The following is a 16,247-nucleotide window of genomic DNA, read 5'->3' as shown; positions in this document are numbered from 1 at the left end:
GGTGGTTAGCTGCAACATACTACATAGATATTCTTGATAATTCACTTTGCACCAACATTTGGAACAGCGTAATTACACTTCTACATTGGTAAATAATAACATATTGTGCAAAAGTTGTGCACAGGGACAATTTATGGCCTTCATTGATCTGAATGATTATTTTTGTTGCCAACCAGGAAGTCAATAGCCTTCATTTCATATGATCCACATATTAGAAATTAGAACTTAAAACAATTCTCCATATATTTAGACTTTATTCATTTTCGAATTACAACGTACAAACATTTCCAAATCTAATAATAATGACTGGTGCAAAAATATATTTTTTTTACTGTGACTGATTATTTTACTCTGAATAGTTTGCAGATTTACAATGGAATGCCAGGGAAAAGTTTTAAGCACTTTTGACTATAATATACATGTTTGTTGGAAATAACCAGAGCAGGAACCATTACACTATACAATACAAACTTTGCTGTAAGTAAAGTGTAGAAGGTGGAGATTCAGGTTTTACACAAATTTGACGTTCCTGTGTACCTTTGTGACACTTGTTGGAGATCAAAAAAAAGAAGAAAAAAAAGTGAAATTCACTTCAAAATGTGCTGTTCCCGTCAACGTTTCCGACTTCACTGGCTGGCTGGCCGGCGCAGCCTTGCGGGCAGGCGGTTGGCGAGCAGACAGGCCAGGGTAATGCCCGCTATTTGTGTAAAGGCCAGTCCTAGGACAGCAGCTGCAATGTGAAATACTTTGTCATTGATGAAGCTGAATACCTTGCGGAAGCAGCCGTGAGGATGGATCCCAGCGGCAGCCACGGCCTCAGCACCGCCCTCGGGCAGGGGTCTGTTCCGGCACCCCTTGCGTCGCACGCAGCAGCTGTCCGGGACCGACGCTGCAGAGGCGTTACCCGTGGACCAACTGTTGACAATGAAGTCCTGGGTCGCCCAATCCGAGGTGAGCCAATCGCGCCAGCCCTCAGCCCCACAACACTCCAGCGTTCTCTGGAGGCTGTCTAGAGCATCGGCGCGACCCTCGTCTTCGCCGTAGGTGGCCACGGCTCGCTGCAGACCACTGCGGAAGCCACCGGCGATGTCCTCGCGGTAGAAAAGCCCAGAAAGCCCAGCAGCCAGTCCCCCGATCAGGGTGGCCAGTTGGAAGAATGCATAGGCTCGCAGCAGGCATGGCAGGTTCGCGGCCACCCCTAGACAGCCCAGGAAGCCCCAGGCGGTGACCGCGGCCCCGGTGGCCAGCAGGATGAGGGGTGCGTTGGGGTAGTGGTTGGCTGAGAGCTGCATGTAGTCGGCGAGAGAGGCCTGCGCCCACACGCCCAGCGTGAACATGGCCAGTCCTGCCGCCCAGAAGAGGCAGCTGAAGACCAGTAGTCCCAGCCGCAGGAGGGGCATGATGCCCACCACCCGGCAGCAGGGCGGGGAGCCGCCTGTCGGGGCCACCGGCGGCGCCAGGGAAGCCTCAGAGCCCAGCGACAAGGAGAGGCGCTGCTGGAGCTCTTGCTGATCTGGGAAGGAAGAGAGCAGGTATCCGGGGAGTGCTGAGGGTCGGCGGGGTACGGCTGGTGGGGTGAGGAGTCCCAGGCTCCGGGGCGAAGACAACCTCCTGGGGGTCTGCTGGCTGCGCTCCCACTCCTCAGAGCGCCTGGGGCTCGGCCGGGCCGTCAGCGGATCGTAGGGCAACGCACAGCTCATGGTCCGGGTTTATCTACCTCCCTATTTCTCTCTCTCTCTCTCTATCAGTCTCCACCTCCGCGCCCCTCCCGTCTATCTCACTGTTTTTATTACACTTTCTCTTTCATGCAGCCCTCCCTCGCCCCAACACCCGCTCGAGCCTTTCTCCTGAACCCACCGCCCGCATAACCCTCTCACCCTCGGCTCACGGTAAATCTTCCAGGCTGTCGGCTGCAGGAGCGTAAAGGCATTATCTTCGTCCGCAGTTCCGTCCTTCCTCACTGGGTTTACGTGGTTATTCTGGCAGTTTATTCCGCCCGCCTGGTCATCAGTGCTGCTCTCTTCCTCTGCCTTTTGGTGCAAAGTGAGGAGAGCCTCCTTTTGCGCATGTCAGGGTTTTTACGACCACCGCTGCACCACATTTCCTAACATGATAAAAACTTTACTTTTTTTATTTCAAACATTTTTTATTATGTATCTCCTTTTTTGCTATTAGACTCTTGTCCTAATGTCAGTAATTACATGACAGTTACCTTTTGTACTGCAAATCTGCAGATACCCATTGTATTATATAATGCCTGAATCTGAATCCATATATTACACCACAGTGTCCATGACTCTTCACTGTTTTCGAATTACATGTCACCACTGGTGCTACTTCAGTATTCACACACAGTAATGCATTTCTGGGGATCAATAGTAATCAGAACATGTGTCCTGATATTGATGGGACATGCACTAAACCTATAAAGGAATGTAATTACGTATGTTTGAAAGAATCAGCTTTTGGAGAAGCTATCCATGTTCATTATTTTGGTACTGTTCCATTCTGTCACATGGTGTAAATATATCAAATTAATTGCTGAGTCAAAATTTAAAAATAAAGTTATGACTACATATGACTTGTAATGCATTTTTGTGAATATAAACAATATTCCCATTTCAGCATTGGCATGGGTTTTACAGTTGCAATATATTTTAGTGACTTCTTAGGAAGCAAATAGGAATAACTTGTGGATTTGAGCATATTTTAGTCTGAGACCACTGGGAAGATTTACTGCAGTGAATAAAGGTGACCATCAGCTTCCACAAAAAATATAGCATTCATTATGTCAATCAATAGCCTCAAAATAGAACGGTATCTCCTCTGTGCAGGAGGGAGAATTGGCCCGTTGTGAAATCCACAGCATTTGCATAATAGCCAATCAACCCCCCTCTCCCCAACATATCACTCTCATGTTGCTGCCCCAGAGATAATTAGAAAAGGTCCTCCAGTTAATTAAATGCATGGGGAGTTTCTCTGTGGAAAATAAGCAGCAGAATCATACCCATCATGCCCCACAGGAGCACTGCATTGTAGAAAACAAGCAAAAGTGCTGGGAATTCCTAAGGAATAGCTTATTCTGTATCACTTTAGTACATTTAGTACAAGGCATCAAAACTATGAATGAACACATGTGGAGTTATGAACTTAACAAAAAGTGGAGACCTGGCCTCCACAGTCACCGGACCTGAACCCAATCCAGATGGTTTGGGGTGAGCTGGACCGCAGAAAGAAGGCAAAGGGGACAACAAGTGCTAAACACCTCTGAGAACTCCTTCAAGACTGTTGGAAGGAGGGGGCGCTGCTGAGCGTGGGAGTAGACAGATTAGTGTGGAGCTCCGCCGAGCGTGTTTTAAATAGTACCATTTTAGGCATATTTCATAGGTGATCTGTCGTTTGTGCTTTGGTCTGAAAGAAATCTGCACATATATAATCCGGAGAAATGGCTGGTAAATCGTCCAGAGGAAGACAAACTACCCTTCAGACTACAAGGCCTACGTCGCGACCACCTCTGATCTCGGCCTCGCCTGTTCCTGCGGAAGATGCGGGAACGGACGTTGGCGACTAACGTCGAGTCTTTTAAAGCTGAACTTCTGTCCGCGCTGCGAGTGGATCTGGTCGATGCCTTAAAAACCGAGGTCCGGGCGATGTTGGAGAGTGAGCTGGCTTCTATTAAATCGGACATAAGAGCGGTCCAGTCCGAGCTGAAGGAGTACAGGGAGACTGTTACTACGGAGCTGTCTGGACTCAGCGTTTTCTCAACATGGAAGAAAGCCTCTCGACATGCACTGACGATATTACACTGCAGGAAGAGGTAGGTCGCCTTACAACACTGACTGAAATGGTACAAAATAAGTGTGACGCCGCGGAGGCCAGATCCCGGAGGAACTTTTACCTCTTTTGCTGCTATTACCTCTGTTTCTATCCACTTTGTGCTGTGACATATGCAATTTCCCACTTGTGGGACTAATAAAGGTTGATCTTATCTTATCTTGTTGTTACCCCGGTGAGCTTACGGGACGAGCTAAGCGCAGAGCCGCGATATTCTATAAACAATGATTTATTAATAAAAAGGTGCGATGGCTAAAAACAGGGGAAACAACGTGGAGAACAAAAAACCCGCAGGCGTGTGCTGATTGCCAGAACTCAAAACTCAAACAGGTTACCAGGTTAACAAAAAAAGGTCAAGTTCATCACAGAGTTCACCAAAGAGTTAACAAAAATGCCGCCTGTGCTCAGGGGAGGAACCACAGGGATTTTAACAGCTGTCTTGATTGGGCAAAGGTGATGTCTCCAGGTGCCGTCAATCCTAACAGTTGTATTATGTGGATATTGGTCAACAGCTATTTGTTTGTTGTTGAAAAATTGAAAATCACAAATAAAACATAAAAAAAAGTGAGATTTTACAGCAGATGATCTAGCATTGCTGGGAGTTACCACCACAGTGCCAGTCTTTGCCGTTTTAACCTCTTTGTTTGGTGGTGGGGACTGGATTTGAACACATGTATCCTCAGATATATTTATAGAGTGAGTGTTTTAATCCACTGTTCCATCACCAACAAGCAAATGTCATAATTACTTTGAATACTTTAAATGTTAAAGAGGTAGTTAAAGAATTCCCAGTAATTTAGTCTAATGCTGAATGAAAGTGAAGTGATTGTCACACGTGATACACAGCAGCACTGCACACAGTACACACAGTGAAATTTGTCCTCTGCATTTAACCCATCACCCTGAGTGAGCAGTGGGCAGCCATGACAGGCGCCCGGGGAGCAGTGTGTGGGGACGGTGCTTTGCTCAGTGGCACCTCAGTGGTACCTTGGCAGATCGGGATTCGAACCAGCAACCTTCTGATTACGGGGCCTCTGCCATTCCTTCTTGCAGATTCACTCCAGTTCCGGCAGGTTGGATGGTAAACGTTGGTGGACAGCTAATTTTAAGTCTCTCCAGAGCTGTTCATCCCAGTCACATACCTAGATTAAATTTGCCTGTGAAACCCAGTTTTTACTTCCTTTCCTTTCAAGTGTCCTTCATCTCCTTTCAAGTGCTTTCAAGTGTCCTTCCATCTTATACAAAAATAATAAATTTAAACCTTAATGAAAACGCACTCCTAAACATTACACTTGAACTTGTGTTTGTGTCACACATATCCCAGAGTAGACCAATGCAGCAGTGACGTCTATGCCATATTCTCTCAGGTCTGCTTCATATCATAAGACGTTGTTTACATTTCAAGATAACCTCAGAAGCACCTGTCTGTCTGCATCGTAATTACTAATTGCATCGTAATTCTCTTTCTTCATGCAGGTCTGGATGATAAAGAAGTGGGCGAACATCTCAGTCAGAGTTCTGGGGATTTATTTAATGTCTTTCTCATGCAATGCTCCCACATAATGTAGAAGCTCCTTTATCTCATGCAGGAGATTATTCTGTTTGCTTGAGCCTCATCACAGATCCTCTTCATGAAGAACTCATTTTTGTGGAAGCAGAAGCTGACCGAGACAACCAAATACATTTCCCAGAAAGGGAGCAGAAACAGGGTTTGCTCAGGGACACTGTAATCTGCTATAAAAAAAAACACACACACAAATGTTTTGTGATTAACATTTAAGGTTGAGAATGTAGAAATCCAGACGTTCAAGTCATAACTTCACATACAGTACAGGCCAAACACCTTCTCATTCAATGAGTTTTCTTTATTTTCATGACCATTTACGTTGGTAGATTCTCACTGAAGGCATCAAAACTATGAATGAACACATGTGGAGTTATGTACTTAACAAAAAAGGCACCTAATACTGAAATAAGGCATCCAAATTCTTTTTTTAAATGCTTTAACAATATTAAATATGAATAGAGGATGAATGCCTCTGGAAATATAAATGAAACTGAACAAAAAAATCTTATGTCTCTTTTTCTATTTGTAGCTGTGGCACTTAATACCCCCACAACTCATCTCCTTACCTCATCTCCTGCCCGGCTCCTCGCTGCAGTGCACACCTCAGCCTGCACATCACCACAGTAACCAGATGCTTGCTACTCTTTTCCACCTGTTTCTGGTGCGTGCCGCTGCCTGCTACTGAACACTTTCACGTACCTGCCAGTTTTTTTGCACACAACATTGGGTTTTCCTGTGCACCCAGGAACCCTGCACCTTCCCTTCTTGTCAAACATTATTGGCCAGTGTGAAGTATTGGTCATGTGGACATGAAATATATGGCGGTTTGTGATTTGCTTCTTTACCTGCTATCACTGATCTATGCGACGATTTAAGGCCAAATGCGTTAAGCCCTTTGTGCACTGGGCCAGTAATATTTTCATCTGCCGGTTTTCACTACTTTAATTTAAATACAATTATGTTCATTTTTGCTCATCATCTAATCTTTGGTTTTCCACATGGTGAAAGATAACACACATTTAAAGATTTAAACATTTTATTTTTTCTTATTTAGATGTCATTTCTTCCACAAACAGGAGAGCAGTAAAGCATCAGGTCTAGACGATGTATCCTCTTTCTCCCTCAAAATCTGTGCTGACCAGTTGGCTCCAGGTTTCACTCACTGACTGTGAGTACCGGGGCTCCTCAGGGACATGTCTTCTCCCCACAGTTTTCCAGGACCGGCTACAGAACCGCTGAAATGGGTGGGCCAGAGGGACATAAAATCAGGCGAATGATCAATATCATTAGCATTAACAGCTGGTTTTATAAAGCAATCACCTGCTGGGGGTGTCTGTGTAGTTCAATAGCAGCGTAAAAGAATTTCACAGATACAGGAGACGGTTTTATATTTGTTGAAGGTAAATCACGGTAGATTAGGGAATAGCCTCATGTAATGCATATAAGCAGTAAGTGATTAAACGTGTATTAAACATTTAGACACTAGATAAGCAGCCATTCTGAAAACAGACTCCACAGGGAGTTGAACCCCGCCCTGATCCTGAAGGTCAGGTGTGCCACCACCGGAGCCTTTTTTTTTTGGCTATAATTTTTTGCTACTACTGTTAATTATTAAACTGTTTAAGGAACTACAGGTTAAATTAGTGCCAATTCGTGTCCAATTCATCTCCAATTGGCCTAGTTGTTTTGTGGGGGAAACCGGAGAACCCGGAGAAAACCCACGCTGACACGGGGAGATACATGCAAATTTGCAAATCTCCACACAGAAGGGACCAAAACTCAGATCTCCTTGCTGTGAGACAAGGTGCTAACCACAATGTCACCGTGCCGCCCGTCACTAAATACTTACCTTCATACTTACCTTCATGCTTACCTGTACTAGTGATCACTATTGGTGCTGCTAGTGCTACTAATAGTGGTACTAGTAAGGTGGAGGGAGGAGGCACATCTCGAAATCCATGTCCCAGATGACAGGAATGTTGTTCAGCTCCTCCAAAAAGTCCTCCAGACTGGCTTCTTGTTGGGGTCCCTGTGGACTGTCTGCTGCTGGGTCGCTGGTCATCATTTCCTCCTCCATCTGGTGCTGAAGAATCCAGTGGTCCTCGTTGCTCTCAAACTCCATGGATGATGTGCTGGTGGAGGGCTGGTGAGCGCTGGTGACACTGGGCAGAGGTGTGGAAGGACCATCCTGTACCTGCGGCCTGCTCCATGGAGGCAGGAAGCCCATCTCCACAGCCAGGTCCCAGATTCCAGGAACAAAGCTCAGCTCGTCCACCACATCTTCCGGAAAAACAACCTCCTGACTTGCTTCCTGGTGGGGTGGCTGTGGAGTAGCCTGCAGCTGCTGCATACAGGGAATGCTCCACAGCAGAGCTGGAGGGGAGTTAGGGTCCCTCACACATGCCCACAGTATACCTGAGAAGTACAGTGACATGAATACATTGAGATTTTTGGTGATAATTTACTGACTTTGATACCTTACAATGGACTATATCTGGACACAAAGATACTGGATTTTCAGTGAGCTGCACCTGTGGTTTGCTTTTCTTATTGATCTTGAGTTATGAATTATGAGGAAAGCAGTAGAATACCGAAGAGAAAACACAGTATTATGTTGAGTTTCTTAATGTCTTACCAGTGTGAAGCATGTGATCTGGTATTTTTGGCAGGATCCTGCGCGGTGGCCTTCTGGTGACTGGTGGCTCCTTGGTCTTTTTCCGAGGGCGGCCCATCCTTCACCTGGAAAAATCTCTCTCTGTGTCCTAAAAAAAAAACTGTGCAGTTTATAAATTATGCTAACCTAAATTATACTAAGCTAAGTTTTGCTACGCTAAATTATGCTAAAATAATCTCTCAACCATAAAATAAAATTAAGAAACTACAAAATAAATTAAGAGTTATCAAGTCTAAACAGAAACTAACTAATAACAGTTCTAAAACAGTAAAATAAGTTAGCCTTTAAAAAGGCTTTTGGTGTGAAAAGTTGAATTTGTTGTCTGAAGAAAGCAGGAGTAATGAAAATGCAACTGGCTCCTTCAGTGTTGCCTAGCAACTGTATGTTGTAAACATATGTTCACATGTAACAGCACTGAGAAGCCAATCAGGAGCCACATATTTAAGCAGAAACATTTTCTCTATTCATATTTGCACCTTTGCATATTATAACTGAAAATCTCTTTTTTTTCTGGTCAAAATACATGTTTGATATATTTTTGAATAGCCAAATTATTTACATTTACTGTCCAAATAAATTAAATTAACATTTAGCAACTGAATTTTATTTAGTTTAATTATTTTATTTAATTTTACTGTTTACTAAAACTGCTAGAGGTTGCATAGAGGTTCATTCTTGAATAATCTGTTTTAATATATATACTTGTTCGAGAGAGGAAAAGTACAACTTCAAGCATTCTTAATTGCAATACTTTTAATGTCCACTAGATGGCGGACATCACTTACTTATTTACAAGGTGTACTGATGTTTACTTAGACGTCAGTAGATTTATTTCTGTTTATTTAATATGGTGGCAACAGTCACTCCTTTAAAACATTTTTATATTTTTAATTGCATTTTAATAAGTGGAAATTGATTTTTTTTTTCAGTGCTAAACATGTATGGAAGATTTTAAGCACACATATTCAAATTGCAATTCAGTTTGAATTTGGCAATGCAATATTCAGTCAGAGAATGCAATTGTCAATTCAATATTCAATCTGAGCATGTAATTTGATATTACATTTTGCAATTGGCAACTAATTTAAAAAGTGCTGATGCAATCCTTTATTCATTTCAAATAATTAAATAATAAATAGAATATCAAATCAATTAATTGCAAAATTTTTTGCAAATTGTTTTGCAAACTGTCAGACCTCTCATCAAGGCGGGTCTTCACTAACAACATCACTTCCGATTCATTGATCAGCGCCTCACTAGAATACATTAGCTCGAGAGAAAACAAGTGATTTGTTCATGTAGAATTATGGCAACACAAGAGTTGTTTTGAATGTGATAAATATGAATGATTGCTAAGATAATACAGGTACACATAAAGTACAATAGTGATATGATAGATGGTCCTAGTCTACACGGTCTCCAGGTTGTGCTGACTGCACCAGAGTACCAGCAGCTCAGCTTTATGTCTCTATGCAGATTAGTCACCATCCCGAATGTGTCCAATGATGGTGGTGTCATCTTCAAACTTCAGGAGTTTTCAGGGGTCGTTGTCTCTGGGGTGGGCTGGGTGACATGTATAAATATGTCCATTTCAAACCTGCATTAGAATTTATGGTCATATGCCAGGCTTTTGTACCCCTAAAACAGGGGTCTGTTGTCTGTAGCTGGTAATGTCTTGCAAACCTCTCCACACTGACGCAGGGTCGTTGGCCAAAAAATTCTATTCGTATTCTATTTGTTTAGAATTTAACCTAAGATGAAACTGTATTTTAATGTTAATAAATGTGAGGTTGTTCTGTTAAAAAAAACTAAATCATTGGAAAACCAGGTGACGACCTCTGTGCAAAGCAGTAACCAGAGCAAAGTTCGGCTATTTTGAAGAAACTAGAATATAAAAAATGTCTTCAGTTATTTCACCTTTTTTAACTCCACATGTGTTCATTCATAGTTTCGATGTAAATGTAAATATAAATGTAAATTGTCATTAAAATAAAGAAAACACATTGATTGAGAAGGCGTGTCCAAACGTTTGGCCTGTACTGTATGGTTTGCTGGTGGTTTTACTAAGACTGTGAACCACCTTTTTTCAAGGTGCATCAAAAAAAGGAAAACTAAAAAGTTTTAATATAGATTCTAATAGCAATTTGTTTAAGAATTTTAAAAATGGGTGGTAGTAGCCTAGTGGGTAAAACACTCACCTATGAACCAGAAGACCCGGGTTCGAATCCCACTTACTACCATTGTGTCCCTGAGCAAGACACTTAACCCTAAATTGCTCCAGGGAGACTGTCCCTGTAACTACTGATTGTAAGTCGCTCTGGATAAGGGCGTCTGATAAATGCTGTAAATGTAAAAACTGAACTGACGCATGTTCTGCCACTAGATGGCGATAGAGTAGAGCATCAGATATAAATCCCACCCAACACGCACCAGCGAAGAAGTGGCCACTTTTCAACTTCCGGTGTAAACATGTCGAGCTGCTGTGAATTCACGATCAAGTTTGTTTTGCCAACGAACCTGCTCTCATACTGCACGCCAGTAACGCTGATGTGAACGTTTAATAATCATTTTTTGTTTTGGTGTGAAAATGAGCCCTCCTGGGTTTCCTGCCAGCAGTAAGTGCAGAAATGTTTATTAATTCCCTCAGCAAGAAGTCGCGTTTGTCAATCGGTGTTAATGATGACGTTAATGTTGAATTTAAGAGGAATGTGAAGCTTTGTGAAGGATTAGTTTCACTTAATTACCTGTTACAGGTATCTGATCAATGTCCCATTGTCTGATGCTACCATGTCTTAATTACTGCTGCTACTATTCTTTGGTCCGGTGCTTTTATAATGTGAGTAATGTCATGATGTTTCCAGGTCCCTCCCTTCCTTTTTCCTCCCTGCGTCTTTTGATGTCCCCACTGCGCCTGATGTCTGCATTTCTCTGGCATGTTGCCGAAGAGCAGTGTGTTGCTCATTTTGGAAAACTGGAGGAGTTTGTGGCCCTGGTGACTGACGTAGTCCCAGGTCTGGTCAGCCAAAGCCAAGTAACAAAACTTGTCATGCAGTTGCGATTTAAGGTAAGTTTTGCTTTAATGTAAGATTTTAGGGTCAATTTCAAGTTGAGCTTTATTAACATTTCAGCTACATGCATGTTAGACAGTACATAGTGCAACGAAACAACGTACATGTAACATTTAAACAAAATGACATAAAGTGCAGGGGTGCGAAATCGACAAACCAGGCCACATAAAGTGCAAATATTTGAACATTTAAAGCAAACAAAACATGTGGACAACAAGAAGACAGACAGACAGACAGTGCTAAACCAGTGAAATGAGAGTAATGTAAGGTAGCATGTAAAATACTTTACTTTACTTTACTTTACTTTACTTTATTTGGCAGACGCTTTTATCCAAAGCGACTTACAATAGGAAGACACCAGCAATTCTCGTTCGATTTCTATAGAATATCGAGTTTACAAACTAAGAGCCCTGATAAGGCTTAGACTTGTCATTGAAGAACATGCTCGGAGAGTGTTGGGTGCTAGACTAAGAAAAATTATAATGTATTTATACATTTTGTATTTGTTTGTTAAATGTGTATGCATGTGTATGTGTTAAATTTGTCTGTAATATTTTTGGAATAAGAGGGTTTTCACCTTCTTCTTAAAAGTGGTGATAGTCTCGGCTAGTCGTGTGGAGGAGGGCAGGTTGTTCCACCAGCCAGGGACAACAACGGAGAACAGACATAATTGGAATCGGAGACCCCGTGAAGACGGAATTTTTAGTCTCCTTTCGTTTGCCGATCTGAGAGAGCGTGTAGGAGTGTATCTAGGTAGTAGTGTGTTGATGTAGGAGGGCGCAGTTCCATTTACAGCCCTGTAGGCAAGCATCAAGGATTTGAACTCAATGCGAGCAGCTACCGGGAGCCAGTGGAGGGAGGTAAGAAGAGGTGTAACATGGGTGTATTTTGGCTGATTGAAGATGAGGCGGGCTGCCATATTTTGGACCATCTGGTCCTAGTGCCAATACTGCTGTGCTAAATGGAACAGTGCAGTAATAGATCATATATTCTCAACATAGAAGAGGTATTGTGTGTGTGTGTCTGACAGTCCAGTCCCTGAGTGTTCAAAGGTCTGATGGTCTATGGAAGGAGCACTGGCCCTCCTTGACGTACCCCAAGCCTACTGCCAGTCTTGCTTTAGCAGTACAGTTTACAAAAAGTTTATTTCGGCATTCTGGTGTCACTAGGTGCTTCTGGAGTTGTGCCGCACTGAAAACCGCCCCAGCAATGAGGAAATTCAAGCTCGTCTTGACGCATTATTGAACCTCAGACAGACGGTATGGATTTGATTAATCTATTTTCTAAATCTTGACCTGTACCAGTGATTTTCTGATTCATTGTGTCTTATCCCAGTGTATAGATGAAGAAAGTGAGAAAGATGTGACCCCGTTCATAGAAAAAGTTCAAAACATACTGAGGAGCCCTGCTTCAAAAGAGCGCTGTTTCCATGTCGGTGGATTTCTTTCTGACCTTCTTTTTTTTTCTAAATTATTACTAAATTGCACAGGTTTCTCACCCATCATGCTTTTCTTCTTTTGCAGGTGTTCATTGAGGATTATGGCCATACTTGTGATGAAGCTTTAAAGGATGGCATTTGGGAGTTTCTGTGTAAAATAGAAAGGCTGCTCCCACAACCTAATTTGAAAGAAGTGAGTATGATTCCTCAGCATGCTCACTGCCTTGACTGCTGTTCAACTGCATCTTATTTATTTTCACAGACCGCGTTATGGCTAAGTGCGGCCCCTGATGCTTTGGGGGAGTGTGTGGAGCCACTGTACCACCCAGACGACTTGAGAAACCTTCTGAACCATCATAGCAAAGCTGGTTAGTTCCACTGGGAAGCATTTGTTAATCCATCCTTTCTGCATTTATTGATTGTATTATTTCTCTCTTTAACCAGACCCTTCTTCTCTCAGTGATACTGAGAGCTCAGTCATTGCTTGCATGTCCATGACTGTTAATGATACAACAAACATAGCAGAAGCACCTGCAACTGACCTTCTTGAAGACACAGAGGTGACCGAACCAAGCAGTTTTGTTGACATAGAATACAAGTCCTGTGAAGAGCTCCATGGTGAAAAGAGTTCAGAAGGCTCTGCTGCTGTGCGATCATCAGAAACCGGCCAAAACGATCTTCCCTTGCTCGTGATTGAGCGCCCTCCAGAAGACCAAAACCCTTTGGACGAGGTAGGAGGAGGACTTCAAATCTCACGAGGGTCCACAGATGAAGGAGCCACACATACTGGGTCAAACAATCAGCACGTGGTTCTGATCCGGCAACCCACTGGAGTAGCCTCGAAGGCTGTTACCATGAAGATGGCCCCTTCTACGTTGCTAGTGATCAACCCTGTGACCACAAACGAGCGTCACACAGAAAATACACAAGCGAGGTTCATAGACATGGAGAACTGGGTTTCCCAAATAGCCGGCAAAATTATCAGCCTTCCGGCATTACCAGCGCCCACCTATCAGCCCAGCTTTAACAGTTCCCCTCAGAAAACCTCATCACTTCAGCGGGAAAAGGCCATTTTCCGGAAGAAGAATTCCCACGGCGAATCTATCGGTGCAGTGAAAAGTTTGGACGAGTTCGAGGAAGGTCAGAGGGGAAGCAAATCCCAGGAGCTGCATCAGTGTCCAGAGTGCGGGAAAAGTTTTCCATATCAGTGTCTGCTGAAGGACCACCAGCGCATTCACACTGGAGAAAAGCCATTCCAGTGCTCCGTGTGCGGGAAGACCTTCAGGTCGGTCAGCTTTCTGACCACTCACGAGAAGATCCATTCGAACGTGCGCCCGTTCCACTGCAAAGACTGCGACAAGAGCTTCCGCAAACACGGCGACCTGGCGAAACACGCGCGAGTGCACACGGGCGAGAAGCCGTACAAATGCGGCGTCTGCGGGAAAGGCTTCACGCAAGGCTCTTACTTGAAGATCCACCAGGCTTGCCACACCTCGGAAAATCTTTATCCCTGCACTCACTGCGGGAAGAGCTTCCCGACGGCCTTCAAGCTGAGGATCCACGAACACTACCACTCAAAGGAGCGGCCACATCAGTGCCTCCAGTGTGGGAAACGCTTCATCCACGCGTCCATCCTCAGGAGACACAAGGGCTACCACAACGGCAAGCGCCAGTTCCTGTGTGCCTCGTGTGGCAAGGCGTTCGTCTACATGTTCGACCTCAAAAAACATCAGCGCAATCACGAGAAGCCGAAGGTGGACATCCCGTGCACGCTCTGCGACAAGACTTTCTCCAGCACTGACATTCTCAGGTGTCACATGCGCGTCCACACCGGCGAACAGCCCTACCAGTGCCAGCAGTGCGGAAAGTCGTTTTCCCAGCTGGGCAACATGAAGAGGCACCAGCGGGTGCACACCGGGGAGCGGCCGTACAGCTGCAAGCAGTGCGATAAAACCTTCAAGCACTCGTCCCACCTGAAGGAGCACGTGCGGACCCACACCGGCGAGTGGACGTACAAGTGCAGCCAGTGTGGGAAACCCTTCAAATATCCAGGGCTTCTGAAGAAGCACGAAAGGATTCATGCAAACCTCCAAGGAGGACGCAGGAGGAGCTTGGAATCATCTGGAAGCCATAAAAAATCCTGAAAATTTCCTTACTGTAATCAGGTACAAATTTGTTGAGAATTGAAATAGATCGTGTCTAATAATCTTTAAAATAAAACAGCACTGAAATCAAAATCTAATGGTTATTTCAACCATGCCTTGTCGTTTAATGCAATTGGTCTTGACAAACAGAATTGTGGTTTTTGTCATGTCATTACAAAATAGCACAAACAATGCAATGGAAATGCATAAGCAACACATGAAAACACATTCATGTTGTGTGTTTTAATGCAGTTGAACACTGCAGAATAAACTTATCCAAAAATGTGAATTAAGCCTTGTTTAATTCCAGATAATATTAGCTGGCCATTATTAGAATATTACAGCAACCTTTGTAGAGCAAGAACAGACAGAAAACAATCTACTCGAGCATTTATTTAACCTCACCTATAATTTTTTTTTAAACATATTTATTACATGTAGATTTATTGTTTTATTATTTTATCATTATTATACACCAATCTGTGGGTGGCAGTAGAGAGTATCGCCGTCACCTACAGTATAAACATGGACGAGTTTTGACATGCGTGTCATAATTGATATTATGACTCCCTTATTTGCGTTTTATAAAACAGCAGTTGCTTAAACATTCTATCCGTGGAGCCGCGAAAATTGCTACCTGTTGGAAATAATGTGCTAAACAGAAGCAGAAAGTGACCAAATAATAAAAATATTTTACAGCAGAAGTTAGTTAAGGAAGATAATTAAAAAAAAGCAACAGGTCTTGTTTGTCCTGTTCATTGTACAGAAAAGTTTTACTTGTATAGAGATCTGTACAGTATTTAAGTTTTAGTTTTAGTTAGTATAGTTTAGTGTGTATATACATATATATTTTTCTTTTATGATTGCACTATGGGGGTGTCTGTGTGAAACATTATTTCAATTCATGGTATACTGTGTATACTTTTGTACTGACAATAAATCTTGAATCTTGAATTTAATAAAAGATATAATGTTTTAGGGGAGGGGTGGAAAATTCTCTGGGCGAACAAAGCATGGGAAGTGGGAGGTAACCTACATAATGACAACATAAGGGGACAAATTCATGATTCTGAACATCTGAACTGCTGCTTTCTGAATGGCAAAACAGAACGGCCAAAGCACTCTTTACACCTATTGCCATTTCTAACCACCATAGACAGGCTAGGGGAACTCATATTAATATTAAATAATCTCACAAAGTGAAATTTTCATGTAAGCAGACCTTTAAAACGCCATATTTATAGGCAGTGACAGTAATGAAAAGGTTGGGAGCAGTAACGTGTGTGTAGATTGCATGCTCTCCACATGTTGTAGAGGGTTTCTGCCAGGTTCTTTGATTTCCTCCCACTACCCAAAATCATGCACCCTAGTTGGATTGGCGACTTTAGTGAGTGTGTGATTCTATGAAATATTTTATAAAATGGTCATATCAATGGAATTCTACATTAAACAACAAAGATCCTATTTAATGTTTTAGTTGCTATTTGTATATGTGTGTATTTGTAAGAAGAGTATTATGTTA

The 16,247-nt window shown here is 43.0% G+C and overlaps 2 protein-coding genes across 3 annotated transcripts; one reads left to right on the top strand and one right to left on the bottom strand.

The window, feature by feature from the left end:
- Window positions 1-626: 626 nt before the first annotated feature.
- On the bottom strand, window positions 627-1,732 carry LOC114765220 (tetraspanin-7-like). The gene has a single exon (XM_028955299.1). The coding sequence runs from the start codon at window positions 1,698-1,700 to the stop codon at window positions 627-629; it is 1,074 nt and encodes a 357-aa protein (XP_028811132.1). The 5' UTR covers window positions 1,701-1,732.
- An 8,772-nt stretch (window positions 1,733-10,504) lies between these two features.
- On the top strand, window positions 10,505-15,522 carry LOC114764544 (zinc finger protein 2 homolog). 2 transcript variants are annotated; one of them, XM_028954246.1, is made up of 7 exons: window positions 10,505-10,690; window positions 10,937-11,139; window positions 12,313-12,402; window positions 12,479-12,574; window positions 12,667-12,774; window positions 12,844-12,949; window positions 13,026-15,522. In XM_028954246.1, the coding sequence occupies exons 1-7, from the start codon at window positions 10,663-10,665 to the stop codon at window positions 14,723-14,725; spliced, it is 2,331 nt and encodes a 776-aa protein (XP_028810079.1). In that variant the 5' UTR covers window positions 10,505-10,662; the 3' UTR covers window positions 14,726-15,522. The 2 variants fall into 2 exon arrangements, with proteins under 2 accessions (XP_028810079.1, XP_028810078.1); XM_028954245.1 differs by having other exon boundaries at window positions 12,667-12,949.
- Window positions 15,523-16,247: the final 725 nt, after the last annotated feature.

This window comes from Denticeps clupeoides, chromosome 15 (genome assembly GCF_900700375.1).
Source record: "Denticeps clupeoides chromosome 15, fDenClu1.1, whole genome shotgun sequence".
Taxonomy (NCBI): domain Eukaryota; kingdom Metazoa; phylum Chordata; class Actinopteri; order Clupeiformes; family Denticipitidae; genus Denticeps; species Denticeps clupeoides.
This window is presented reverse-complemented; position numbering and strand designations above follow the sequence as displayed.

Coding starts and splice junctions, on each gene's coding strand:
- LOC114764544 (XM_028954245.1), top strand. CDS start 10,663: ATGAGCCCTCCTGGGTTTCCTGCCAGCA. Junction 10,691..10,936: donor TCCTGGGTTTCCTGCCAGCA/GTAAGTGCAGAA, acceptor TGATGTTTCCAG/GTCCCTCCCTTCCTTTTTCC. Junction 12,403..12,478: donor TATTGAACCTCAGACAGACG/GTATGGATTTGA, acceptor GTCTTATCCCAG/TGTATAGATGAAGAAAGTGA.
- LOC114765220 (XM_028955299.1), bottom strand. CDS start 1,700: ATGAGCTGTGCGTTGCCCTACGATCCGCTGACGGCCCGGCCGAGCCCC.